This window comes from Polyodon spathula, chromosome 20 (assembly GCF_017654505.1).
Source record: "Polyodon spathula isolate WHYD16114869_AA chromosome 20, ASM1765450v1, whole genome shotgun sequence".
In the NCBI taxonomy this organism is placed as follows: Eukaryota; Metazoa; Chordata; class Actinopteri; order Acipenseriformes; family Polyodontidae; genus Polyodon; species Polyodon spathula.
In genome coordinates, this window is record NC_054553.1 from 27,231,401 (window position 1) to 27,246,000 (window position 14,600).

The 14,600-nt window shown below is 37.9% G+C and overlaps 1 protein-coding gene across 1 annotated transcript; it reads right to left on the reverse strand.

Annotated features, from left to right (window-relative positions):
• Window positions 1-2,606: 2,606 nt before the first annotated feature.
• Window positions 2,607-11,983, reverse strand: pcyt2 (phosphate cytidylyltransferase 2, ethanolamine). Its single transcript, XM_041220574.1, has 12 exons — window positions 11,876-11,983; window positions 11,054-11,215; window positions 10,188-10,254; window positions 9,839-9,923; window positions 9,337-9,381; window positions 8,496-8,634; window positions 7,745-7,827; window positions 7,332-7,409; window positions 6,948-7,013; window positions 6,112-6,177; window positions 5,564-5,652; window positions 2,607-5,251 (listed from the first exon to the last, which is right to left on the reverse strand). Exons 1-12 carry the CDS (start codon window positions 11,955-11,957, stop codon window positions 5,119-5,121), a joined length of 1,095 nt encoding a protein of 364 aa, XP_041076508.1. The 5' UTR covers window positions 11,958-11,983; the 3' UTR covers window positions 2,607-5,118.
• Between the last annotated feature and the right edge of the window lie 2,617 nt (window positions 11,984-14,600).

The following is a 14,600-nucleotide window of genomic DNA, read 5'->3' on the forward strand; positions in this document are numbered from 1 at the left end:
CAGCGTTGTGAAAACTGACACCTGAACGATAGAAATTTAAAATAGTTTTGTGTTTTAAAGAATTGTGATAAGGAAGTTGGAATCATATAACTAAATACAATGAAAATGATAATAAAGTACTTTGTTGATTGTTATTCTACTAGTCTATAAAGTTTTGTTTTTTTTTAAACTTATTTTAACGTTTAAAATGACAAGATAGTTTTTTTTTTTTTTTTTAAATCACATAAGTGCTACTCTCGAACAATTGCTGTATTTTTCCAAAGCAACATGAACAGACGAGAGTTGTGCCCTCTTTTCTAAAACCACCTTTGGCTAGCACAGACTTTGGATAGCACAACTGCTGTTCAGGTGACCAAGAGCGCTGGAACTAGGGGTGCTGGGGTGCTGGCTTTGCATGGCTTCCATCATATACAGGGGTTACAGTTTTGTTCAATGGCTTTCAGCGCCCCAAATTTAAAAATGGTTCCAGTGCCACTGCAGAAGACGTAAGCATACAAATACGTCCTGCTTTGTTATTTAAAGATTTTATCAATAATACAGTTTCAACAGCAACTATGCGTGTTTGTTTTCAATACATACATTAATCTTCTGTAAAGATATCCAGTCACATATGTCAATATTTCTTTATTTTATTTTATGAAAACGAAAACAACGTTACTATATATATATATATATATATATATATATATATATATATATATATATATATATGTTATTTTGGAAGCTCACATATGGCTCTGTTTTAATTTGAAGCAGCAGTAATTAGCTCCATTGAATACACTCCCACCGCCTCCCTTGGGTGTTATGCCCCGTTTCCACTAGCCCCGTTTAGGTGTACCTCAGCGAGTCCGTCTGAGCCCAGGGCGTTTCCACACCAACCCCGTCTGAGAACACAAAAGGCTAATCCTATGAACGAATGGGGTTGACAGATACCACAGCTGTGGGTACTGCAGACACAGGTGTTGTCAATTTGAGTACTTTTGTGTGGCTCGAACTTATGGTATGGTCTCTCAAACTATATAGAGCACAGATGGCAACTTAGTTTTGTTAACTTTTATTAGCATAGCAAAACCTCAAATACAAAACATTATCTATAACAAATAACTGAAATGTAGCTTTGGTCACAAAAATGGCTAAGGGGTAGATTTGCTCAATTTGTCTGTCTGGTATAAACTACAGCTGGCTTTTTATTGAGCAATTTACAGAACCAGATATTAATACAAATCCCTGGGGTTTGTATTAATATAATTCTAGGGACGTGGTTAAGTTCCTTCCCAATTTCCTAAAAAAAAATCGAGCTGTCTTATCCAATCCCTAGATTGTTCGAATCAAACAAACATCTCATTTCACCGACCTCAGTAAGCGCAATAAATGTATACTATAACATCCATTTCACTTTCTCGAAACTTAAAGTCAATACAATAGAAGCATTATGCAGCCAATGTTGATGTTAAACTACTGGCAGCATTCTTTTTAGGGCTGGTAATGGGGCTGGTTCTGATCACGCTGTTTAAATGTGTAATGTTTTGTGATCTTTTTGTTCATATGCAGGTATTTTAAATACAGTAACATTGAAAGCGGATGTTGCTTCTGGAACTTAATACCACTTTCTGTGCTGTGTGTCAAATTCAGCTTTTTTCAGCCCTGTTTCTGTTAAACCGAATGCTTCCACATGAAAAAATGCTTCCTATTGTGCTTGAAAAGAATGAGCCCAGCTAATGAAGTGCCCTTTACCAGTTCTCAGCGTGAGCGCTTTAGGAATGAAAGCGAGTCGATACTAAATCACTGGGATCTGAGACGCATTGCTTCACTGCCCCGTTTTCAAACATTTCTTTAATGAAAAGGGGAAAATGATCATAATAAAAGCACCATGATGTGTTATGTAAATACTGACCTTAAAGGGTCCATAATTACATTCAACGAACCGGTACCGGTATTGCAGGGTTTGAATACGAGGAAGAGATTAGCAACTTACTTAAAAAAAAAAAAAAAAAAAAAAAACTCTTTTAGTTTTGGAAAATAGCTTTTTACAAAACTGAATAATGTTGGTCAGTTCTGTGTTCAAATGGCAGTGATACAAACATGTTGTTAAGAGGGGGGTTGTGATGTTTTTTTCAGTTCGCCTTTGCCTTTCTCTCAGCATGACTCTGTAACGAGAACATCACATGATCTCCCGATCCTATTGTCACAGACACGTCATTTAAAGATTTTTAATCAATGCGTTCCTCTATGAGAAATCATTATTGTACCCCATCCTTGGTGTTTTTTTCAATAAAAATAAATAAAAAAACGAAGTCATCAGACAATCCTATGCTGTAAACGGCGAGTTAAAAAATAACCCCAGTGCAAAAAACTGCGCTATATTTAAATCCACCGCTGCTGTAATAAATTGAATAATTAACGGCGTTTGCTGTCTACAGCAATCTTAGGTATGGCTGTGTTTTAAGTTGATGCACACATCAGCTGCTTTTAATACTGCACTGGAAAGAACCTCTGGAAGAGTCGGATTTGATCAATTAAATTATTACCTTCACTCCAGCAATTCTTACACTGTCACTACAAAGAACCGCAATTTCTAGCAAACAAATAATGCACAGACAAGCCAGTTCACACACAATATTAATTTATTAAGGTTACAACAACACAGATTACTGTATATAACGGAATCACACATGACGAATAATTAAGAGACAAGATCAGTTATGTCAGCTTTATGTACAAAAGGTAGACAGGTACTGTATGCATTCAGTCAACTTTTTTTTTTTTTTTTTTTAATGCCAGAAATGAACTTTATGCAAATTCCTAAAAAATATAGCACTACTTTTTAACGTTGCTAGGAAATGTCAGGCAGCACCACTGCTGTATGTAGAAAAATATAGATTACATTTGTTAATGGAAATGCTGGGCTAAAACTGAACACGTTGACTTTGTTACATTACCTATTTTGTTTGTTATAGCAACAGTCAACAGAAATCCAGGTCAAATGCATTGCCTTCGTGGTCGAAGTTGTTTAAATACATTGGACGTCACTTGCAGATGTGCAAACCAGAGTTGTACTTCATTGTTTTTCACTCTGAAACTTCCAATTTCAAGCATTTCCCCCAATCGCTAAAAATGCATGTTATTTTTCTATTGTAAATTTTTATGTTAAATAAATAAATAAAACAACAATCTTCAAATCAGTGGTTTTGGTCAGTGCTTTAGGAATAATGTATACCCATCTGAATCTGTAAAATACCTCATGACATGAACAAGGAGGCTTTCTGGAAAAAATAGCCCAAGTATAGGGTTGCTAAGACCGTATATCATGGTAAAATTAAGAGATATAAAATGTACACATTCAGAAGGTATAAAGCCTACCTTTTACATCGTTAACTTTTCTGACAAATCACCTAGGACTTTAAAAGACAATCGTACATTAAATAAGTAACAGACCAAGTCAGCTGGACATTTCAACTACTGTCCATCAGTGGTTTCAAGGCATTAGTCAATACATATCTGCTTAACTTTTCCTGAAGTTGACCTTGCGTTTTGCTAAGACTTTCTGAACAAAGATGTTTCAGCTCCAAAACGTTGCAACTGAGACAAACATATTTTATTCACAGATACATACTTTCTTAGTTTATATATAATCTCCAGGGTTTATAAATAGATCATAAATATATGTTGGGAGAAAGTTAGTTTATAACAATCATTCAATATTTAAAAAAAAATCTACAATTAAAAAATTATAGTTAACAAAGAGGTAAATTTAAAAGTCAATTTTTTAATTATTATTTTTTTATTTACAGTACCTACAATCAAATTCCAATAATGCCATTTTCTCCAAGGGTGTGTTTCATACAATAAATTCATTATTTTTGTCTGAATAAATTGGCTGGGCTTACATTAGAATAGGCACAATGTGCCAGGTGCCAAGTCACTTTCCCCACAAAGTTTTGCCAATGAACCTCAACCCTGACCTGCCCAACAACTTTTTTTCACAGAGAATAAAATGCTAATGGTCTTGGAGTATAAACCATAAAACCCATCTAACTGATTCCCATAACTGGGTTCGAACCCGGGTCTCAAGGTGGCAAAATCCTCAACTACCCATCACCAATCCTCCGCCTTTCAGCCACATTGTTTAAGTTAGAGAAATTCTCAGTCTTGCACACACAGATTCATCTAATAAGAACATTGGGGAATCTCAGGGACATTATAAATGTACACAAAACAATAGGTAATAGTTATAATGAATCATCCTAACAAAACGTGCACACGTGTGATGGATCAACAGATGAAATTAGGTCACTTGTATCCGGTCAAAAATAAATTAGTTAAAAAGCTTTTTTTGTTTTTTTTGTTTCATTGTTTTGCTTAGTTTAAAATGCTTAAAATAGCCTTTCACGGTTAGCAGGCATTCATTTCTTCAGATTAAAAGTAGTAAGTATTATGTTTAGCATATCACAAATGATTCGTGTCCAGGGTTACATGGTTTATGTAGATCTCAGATTTGATCTAGTCAAGAATATTTAAAAACGAGGAAGCATGTGCAATCATGCTATGGATTTTTTTTTCTTTCTGCGGTATGGATCGCTTATGTTTCGTACCTCCCAAAATATAATTGTACATGTGCTCTTAGTTAAAATCGTTTTTCTTTTATAACTTTGGTCACTCTTTGAAAGGCTGACAATTGCACGGAGGCGAGATACAGAATGTAAAATTAAAGAATGAATATATTATTGCAGTATTCTTACTGGAGACAGCAGTCATCTTCTGCTAGTGCTTAAAGTGCATTCTCTCACCCAAAAATGTTGCAGGACTATATTCTCTAAAGCCCCTAAGGAAAAGTACAAGAGGTATGTGCTAATTGCCAAGTAAACACAGAGCACCCAAAGTTAGCTAGCATGGATCATTAAATCCAGTGGAGTTTAATTTTTATTGATGAGCACAGTTTGTATTGGCTATTAAAGTAGATTACATGCTATGAAAAAGACCACCACCATCGCTGGAGTTCATCTATAGCAATTCCAATGTGTCCACCAGTGAGACAGGACTCCTGTTACAAGGGGTTCGGATTTTGTTTGCTGACTTGATCTGGATAACGCCTGGCTTCAACGTTTGGTTTGCTGCTCTTCAGTTCTCTTGCTCCTCGTTCACCAGACCCCTTTGCTGTTCCTTCATCTTCTCCTCCTCACGTTTCTTCAAGGCTTGAAACACCGCGATCTCTTTTGCTTCTTTCTTCTGGTTACGAGCCTCAAACAGCAGCCTGTAACAGAGTGATCGGGAGGCCCATTAACAGCTAGAATAGAATCTGTACGAATTGAAATGGTGTGCTGCTTTTGGGCATTTAGTTGTTTTTGGGGGGTTCCTTTTTTGCAAAAAACACCAAGTAAAAACAAAACGCCACCTTTATCTAGCTTCCTCACAGATGGAATTTCCTAAATTACTAAAACTACATCTCCATGGAAAATCCAGTAGTGTCCACTCATCTCGAACAATCCCAGCTTTTCAATACAACAGTCAGCAGACAATCAGCTGTAGTTAAGCAAGGACATTCACACCCTGGAGAAGCACTTGCCTGTTCTTGATTATTCTCTCAACAATGGTGTCAGTGGTGAGCTCATTGCCACTGTCTATTACCCTGAAGATGCCTCGTCTTTTGGGCTCCTGTGTTGAAATAAAAATGTAAAAGGGAATCGAAATGTAAAATGTAGAAAAACTTTCATGGACACTTATCAAGATCCTCTCAAGACATTTCCACAGATGATGCTGATCGTAACACTTTATTACAGGTCTGGATGTCAAATTAGAAGCACAAATAGCAGTACCTGGAGATCTGGAGCTATTGGGTTTTATTTTTGAAGGATCCAAAGACTAACATGATTTAGAATCTACAGTATACACTCAGACTTATTTCTGAAACTCTGCCTCACAGTAGTTCAGAATTATTCATACAAACTTGGTAGAACTGCATTCAAAGCCTTTCTCAATGACTCCAATGATGAAACGAGTTTTAGGTCACATTCTTGAATCACAGGTTTTGATGTTGTCTCCACCGTTGGACGGCAAGGTATTACAATGACTAAGTTTTGTAGTTTCCCTACAGAAGCAGCCGTGCAAACTTACAGCATAGGGATCAGAGTTGTCCTTATCAAGGATGACTTCTGTTTTTCCATGGCATACCAGGTCCACCTGAGAAGGCAATGAACATGCATGGAATCGTCAGAAAAGGCTGAACTGTAATCTTTCTAGCCGTTAGATTACAAAATGAGAAGTCTAGGCAGTAGCAACTTGGAGGTAAAGCATCTGTCTCATAACTATTTCTGTTCAGTACAACCTTATCAATGACTGAATGTTTCAAAGTTCTAGATAACAGTAAGATCTCTGCATGTGTCACAGTAGTGCAACTCCACCCTTTCACATTGCATTTCAATTCAAACCAAGAGTCCCCGCTGCCATCATATTGTATTCCAGTGGTTGCAATGATCTGCCTCGTCCAAATTCCAAACCCACAACACAAAACACCCACACATCTGTGTCTGGCCAAAATCTGTCACATAGACAATTAGCAAATAATTATTGTTTAGTTAATCCAATAAAAGGTATCACCTCGCTTGCTCTTTGTCTATCAACTCTGGACTGATACAGCTATCATTTCAACTGAATAGGCACTCATTTTAAGAGGAGGCTGTTTTCTATAACTGAAAATTATAGAGGCTGAAACCAAGTTCATGCAACAGTGCACAACTCTCTTCTATCATGCTACCCACTAAATTAAATCTAGTACGCCTCTGTAATCTGAAATCGCTGAACTTTGAAGGTCACGTCTAAAAACAGACTGCTCTTTGGTTCTTCAGTATGGGGGACTATTTTTTTAAATATACTGTAATTACCCTTGATGATGAGTGAAGCCCTTTGCTTTCCTGTCTACGCTGACCCGTTTGAAGTGTTAAAAAGCGTACCTTGAAGTGGTCCAGCAGATCTGTGGTGGCTGCATAGGGAGCTCCAATCACCACTTCTGAGACATACTTCAAGGGAGAGGGGAGAAGGGAATCTCAGTTAGAATTGTGTGGTCCAATTTTAAAACCCACTGTATTTATGAATAAATATCTTAACTGTGAACAGTAAAATAAAGCACATAAATAATTGCTATATACTGTAATAAAATCGAGTGGACCCTTAGTTTTATGTGTATTGAATGTACAAAATTATACGTCCAATAGGATTCCTGCATGGTGTGTACAATATCTGATCTAGAATAGAAGGGAAACATCTCCCCTGCTAACAACAGAACCATTTACAGATTCAACAATACATGAACACACAAGGTAATTGTACTTGCTCACCCTGCACGCCAGCACGCTCAGAGTCCTCTCATGCACATTCATTATGGGATAGTTCTTTCCTTTGTAGCGGTTCACTTCCTGAGTAGGCAAAATGTAAAGCACAGTTCAACACGGGCAAACTGGACCCTGTTTCGCTTTGAAGTTCTTGCAATTTTAACGATTTACTATTAGCATACAGTAATTCAGTTTAAGCAAAGTATTATACAACTGAAACACTGTTGCCATGTTTCCACTACAACTGAATACATGGCAGCACTGACTTTAGTACACACACACACACACACACATATATATATATATATATATATATATATATATATATCATCAAACAACATGCAGTAGTTTAGTTAAGACCTGCGGGCGACAGCCTCCCCAACAGCTAGAATTACTGGACTACTTTTGTAAATGCTCACCTGGTCAAAATGTAGCCCAACAATGACATAAGGCTTGTCAGACTGCTTGTACACTCTCTCCAGGAAGTCAACGTGGCCGATGTCTTTCAGAGTCATTAAGGGCAGACATAGCAAACAGCCAGTGGTACATATCAACATGCATTTAGTCTAGCTATTAGAACATAGAATGCCAGCGCTTCAGATCCATGGGGTTAGCAGTAGGGGGCAATCCATGCTGGCTCAACCCTGATGTGCTTGGCTGGAAACACACCATAGCAACAGATCTTGACAGTGGTGGGTTTGAGTACTGTGAATTAATATAGGGCATTCCTGGCCATGTTGCATACATTGAAAGATATAAATAAAACACACTAAAGAGACTCACAGGCAATGTGAGATACATTGGTATTCATAACCTTTTTAGACAAAGCACAACTCTATTATAATTAATTAGTTAATTACAATGGTGGTATTCATCATTTAGACCAATTCGATAGCCTCAAGGACTGCCATGCTGTGATGAAAATGCAGAACGACTGAATTAAAAAAGAACAAAGACAACATGCCAGTAGGACAGAGATACTGATCCAGAACTAGAAATACGACATACAATAAAGATATGCAGGAACAGAATTATTTGGCAAATGGACAGAAACAGGAGAAAATGGAAAAATGCTAAACAGAAAACACAGATGTCCTGCTATGGCTGTGAAGCCTGGCCGAGCTGATTTGCACAGATGCCCTTATTTGAAGAACACACTGAGAAGGATACGGAAGAGGTCAAAGGCTCCTGCCACATAGATGATGGTGTCCCCAGGCTGTGGCTCCTTCCCGGAAGCAAACTGGATGATTTTCTGTGAGGTCTGCAGGAACTGAGAGACTCCGGTCCAAGGACTGTGGCCTTTGGGACCCTGGGCAATTCCAAATACAAACACGCTGGTAAAGATGACACATGGCAGGGCAGAAAACAACCCTGATCGCTCATGTGTGTGGATTGATTTAATCTAATTATTTGTAACAAATATTGAATTTTTATAAAGCACTGTATGTGTCACCAGACCATGCACAAGCGTGTGCTTACCGCTCCACCTGGTGGCCAACAAGGGAATTGTCCATTAGATAAATCTTGCCAAAGCAACACAATTCAAAACAAACTGCATTTAAAAAAATAAATAAATAAATCATGCCCATTCCATATTTCTTTTTTTAAAAAGACAGGAATCCATTGGTATATTCACTGCTGAAATCATAATTGCAAAGACTAATTTAGTCTCAACAATGTCTTTTTGTCTGCAAAACCCATTTATGAGCTCTTTGTTTAATCCAAGTTTGCCACATGTCAGGGGGAGGAAAGAATGCTGGACAACTATTAATGCAATGCTCAAGAACGCAAACTGTGCATAACGACTAAGGGACTAAGATTACTGCTCTTCCATAAAATAACTGCATAGTACTGGGAGCAGTAATAATAAGTACTGTTTGAGCAATGGAGATATATATATACATGTTCCTTCATCTTACGTTAAGAGATAAAACAGAACAAGATGACTTTGGATCTCACCGTCCCAGTAAAAAAGTGTTACAGATAATCCAAAATAAAAATAAAAAAGTACCTTTCCAAAGTTGTCTGTGTGCTGCTGATAGTCTAAATTTTTGTCCTATAAAGGTAAAAGAAGAAAAAAAACAGTTTTAGTGAGTCGTTAACCAAGAAGCAGTACATAGCAGAGTGCCATTTGTACCACGTTCTGTTAAGATTAGGTCTGCCGACCGGAAAACAGTTGTGGTTTTGCTTGTTCTCACTCTGTGGTATCCACTACAATGTTAAAGCAACAGGAGACACTTGATCACGTGACTTTTGCTTTACTCCAGAAGACAGGAAATGATGCAAAGTCTGAAAGTTATTATTGGGGTTATTATAAGGTATAGGTCCTCATTTTTAATAAAAACATTGCAGCCTGTAGTTTACATAATGAACTATTTATCCAAAAGCACAAAATGATCATCCTCTTATTAGGATGTCTCCAAATTCTACTCTTCATGATTAGGCATGGACACCAATGCATCCTGAGAAGCGGCATTTTAAAGCTGAATATGAACACTGTCAATGTTACTCACAATGTTGCTGTGGTGAGTTTTAGTCATCAAGAGCATTCGGCCAACCAGGTCAGTAGTGGAAACGCCCTGCGTGCGCTTGCACTCCCTGAAACACAGCATTGCTGCACATGAGTGAGGTGTGCCAGGATTGAAACACAGGCAAATGTGTGAGCGAGACTCGCACCCCGCATAGCCCGAGACAGTGCTTAGCATGCTTAACCATTATTGAACTCTACTTTACAGAGTCCAACCCTAATAATCATTTCTGCTTCTTCTATTCCACATAAAAGACTCACAATAGCAATAAAGAGAAAGGCCAGTTTAATACTTTGTTAGAGATGTGTGATCTAATAAAACTGCACAATCTTACCGATATCTTCCTGAATTTTTGACCTCAGCGTATGTGTCTTTCCCATCAACAGTCAGAGTAATATCATCTGAAATGGAAGAAACGTTTTGATTTAACAAGATGTCTGGCCAAACAGCAAACCTGTAAGCACAATGAATCGGCCAAATTATCAAATGACATCTGAAAATCACAAGGCCTTTAGGTGAAATTACAGCTCTCCGCTAGTCCTTCCATTAACTTTCAAAGTAAATTCTCACTAGGTTTGCAACACTTTCCAATGCAACCTGGAGTCAAAGATTATATAAATAGGAGACATTGTACACACAGTACTTCAGTCATAGGAGAAGCAGTTTTCTGCAGTGTGATTGCAAATACACAACAATGGCGTTTAAGAACTAAAGTGCTTGATTTGAAAACTCTGGGGCCAAATCACTTTGTATTTCAATATCAGATGGTTGGAAGATTAACAGCTGAGTTCACAGCACACTGAGCCAAAACAACTATTAAATATACGACATGTAGAATGGACAAAGCCTTGTCATAATGACTTACAAACAGGTTTGATATATTTGAACAATAAAGTACTTTATTTTACTATTTGGTTTTCCGTTGTTATTTTTTTTAAATATGCATACAAGCATCAGCAGCAGGGTTTGGGTACGTTCCTGTCAATCAATTTAATTTCCAAATCCCTTTTTAAAATCCATTCCCAACTCCCTTTTAATCAATTCCAACACGTCATTGATCAAAATTCCAATTAGCAGTATTCTGTTGAAACGAGCTTCTCACAGTGGCAACAAATTACTTCCACTGAAGTCGTTGTTAGCCACTTAAACTGGCTTCCAATGAAAGCAGCTGAACAATCACAACAAAAGAGAGAGATTCACCTCCATGCACACAGAAATCACAGTTGTATTTGTCCAGAGTTTCCAAGGTCGTTACATACGGGGCTCCTTCCACTATCTCATCAACCCATTTTATTGCGCGGACCATCTTGTAGCGCTCCTCCTGGGTAAACACTGGGGGCCCCTTGTGCTTTGCGATTTCCTCTGGAGACAGGAAGGAGACACAAGGCAGTGTTTAAAGCGAGTGGTTTAGTTTCCTAGATCCTGTTGCTCCCACATTACTGACATCCTGGCATTGACATAAAAAAAAAAAAAAAAAAAACCCTCCATAGTGTATCAATGAAAGTCCTTGTGCACACTCTGGCACCAGTAGCCTAAGAGAGCTTAGAAATGTTGCAAGAAAGCAAGCACTGCAAAAAGAACAAACACAAAACCAGAAAGTAGGACTACAGGCCAGCTGACCTTTTCAAACACCTGGAGGTTTGTATGCAGAGGACGGGTGAAATCGCAATACTGAGCAGACTGGACAACTGTGTTTTTGTGATCGACAACAAAGCACTGCCACAGTACAGATTTACATATTACATGTGCAGTGGATTAACACCTTGCACACAAATATTAACCACACTCTTTCCCAGGACGCAGCTTCCAGTTACCAGCATTCGCAGCTCAGTATGTAATGTCTGTGTAACATGCAGCCAACTGGCACCATTAAGAGCATTTACTTAAACATAGGCTTAAGCACCTCATGTCTGCAGCCAGTGATCTGCTCTCACCACCTGGCATCATTAGTAAAGGGAGAGTCACACCATATTTGTACCTTCTATTTAAAAGAAGATCGCATTACTGTTATTTTTGACTTACCATCTGTATGCACTCCAACAATGAGGTAGTCACCCATGGCATGTGCCTGTCGTAGCTGGTTAGAGTGCCCATAATGTACCATGTCGTAGCTGAAATGCAAAAAAAGACTCTGTTGTAAGCATTGTTTCAAGAGTTGTGGGTCTCCTGCATTGGTGCAATGAAGCCAACGACACTGTCCCTGTGGCAGTCTAGCTGTGTACAATCAAGGGTACAAGCTGGCATTGGCATGGCTTAAAACTCAATGAAACAGGAACAAACAAAGGCGCTCAGGCATGTTAAGATTACAATGTACTGCTATCCCCCTTAGTATTATTTATGGATTGTATTACTGTTTGTACAGTTCCATGTCGGCAATACTTTGCATCAATAATTGTGGGTAAAAAAAATACAAATAAAAAAAAAAACTCAAAAAAGTTTGAGGGTGGGAGGAAGCACTGTTTTTGGGGCTAAAACAACTGTCAATATAGATAGACGCAGTAAGTACTATTTGGTATGGTTGCTTGTGAATGCAATGCACAGTACTAGCATGTATATGCATTGGAAATGCTTGCTTGTCCTCGGGATGTCCTTGACAGCAACATGCTGCTTACAATTCTGTGATTTCATTGCATTTAAAACTGAGCTGCTCTGCTTTTCCATGGAAAAATTACCTGCCCATTTTAGAAAAATCAACCACATTTTCAATCTACCACATCTCAAATCAAGTCATAGAATAACATATTTTACCATAATTAGATTAGCACAGATTCCTGAATTAAATTAATCCCCTAATTATATGCAGCTTCATCCATTCCTACAAGTGACAGCGTAATGCTGGTCTAGTGGTTTATTTATTTCATGGGTTGTCTAAATATTTTTTCTTGAAGTGGGCATTGGACGTTATTTTGCCCAGGCTAAAATGTGAATTTTACATAATCATACACTCATACACAAAGCCTGCATCACTATGAATCAGATTCAATATTCACCCTAACTGTGATGGCAATCCAGTCTCGTTGTCACTGAATGTTTCCACTGCACAGGGCTATATTAAGACAGGCAGGAGCTCTTTTGTGCTTCATTAACATATCTGATTTCTTTAGATCAGCACATTTGAACCACCTGGACGGATTCCTTCACAGTACAGTACTGAACACAATGATGAGACAATCAGTGTATAGACAGACAGTTGGGACTTCAGGAGATGAAGGCTGATTATGTTTTTTGTCTCGCTAGAGTTTCAATGATGTACAACGCTGGTGGCTCTACCATTACTGGCTGCTTGCACAAGACTCCACTCCAGAGTGTCGCCGATAAATTCATTATAGTTCCACAATACTTCAAAAGAAGATTAGACCATAAACTAAGATGCAGCATGGGAAGGATGTATATGGGTTGACCGTCTTAAAAGCAGAGCTTCAGATTGGTGAGAAACCATCATACGAGGAGATGGATAGAAGGTGTTGAAATATTAATGTGAACCACAGCTGCTGATGGTAAAAAAAAAATATCACGTTACCCGCCAGCACTAAACTTACACCGAGATCTGCAGAACAAATAAAAAAAGGGCACACCACAACCATACTGTCAAGCGTATTATATACCTAGGGCAGGAATGAAAGCACATCAGAGAGTTTATTGCAGCATTGCAGATGGAATGCAGCCCCTCGTAATTGTTCAGTTCCTGTGCAATCTCACTCACCTACTACCAGGTGCCAGCTGTTAGACACCATTTGGCATAAATCCATGTACAGACATCTTCACATCAACACTAATGTGAAGTGAAAAAGAGACTCTGCAAAGGCTGCCCCAGGGAGTGATCTATTGTAACAAGGAATAGGAATCTTTGTAAAGCAGAAGGGTGCCAAACAATAGAAGCCAGAGGTGAAAAAAACTGAATGCAGTTCACGCAACAGACTGTCAAAGGATATTGAGGTTAAATAAAAAATAGAGGAAAAGAAAATGAAAAGGACAAACAGACTACGGACACGAGGTCCGTTTTAAAGAGTTAAAAAATCGGCAATTATTTCATAGCATACACATATTTGTTTTATTTTATAGTGTATAGCAACTTGGGAATGCTACTTGTTTTAATGGCTTTTTAAGAACATTGTGGAATTCTAATGGGGGGGGGGGGTGTACATATTTCTAATAATTTGACCGATTACTACAGTAACACAAATAACCATTCTTTATAATTAGAACCCAATCAAGGAGCCCCCTGCACTGTTTCCTAACACAACCAAAACCTTTTGCTTAATTAGTTACAAATACGCTACAGTAATTACTGTTATGCTTACAACTACACTAAAACAGTAGCATGAACATCTACACCCATTAACATGTTTACACTATTCTAAATAACCAAGCAATAATCACAAATACAGAACCATACTATAACCCCTTCAGTCACTGCATCCAGAACTGTACCATGTTATGTTTCATATCTATTTTATAAAGCCTATACGCTTTTTACAAAATTTTGGCAGGGCAACTTCTCAAACTTCAGATGTCACACAAACCGTTTTAAAATGTCTAAAAATGAAAATAAAAAAAATGAATCATGACTGAAGGGGTTACAGCTTTTATTGTTTTTAAACAAACTGGGTCACTAAAAAAAAAAAAAAAAAAAAAGCATTTGAAAGTAAAATAATTGTATAACGTAGGTGTGTCAAGATTCAGCTACAGAAGTGTTGTATAAACAAAGGAGAATTGAAAACAGACCCACACAATAGGTCAAAGATTA

Bases quoted from the DNA above. Each gene is read 5' to 3' on its own strand.
- pcyt2 (XM_041220574.1), bottom strand. From the start codon at position 11,957: ATGGTACATTATGGGCACTCTAACCAGCTACGACAGGCACATGCCATG. The intron at 9,382-9,838 runs GTGAGTAACATT...TTACCTTTATAG, and splicing joins AAACTCACCACAGCAACATT to GACAAAAATTTAGACTATCA. The intron at 7,410-7,744 runs GTGAGCATTTAC...TTGCCTACTCAG, and splicing joins TTGGGCTACATTTTGACCAG to GAAGTGAACCGCTACAAAGG.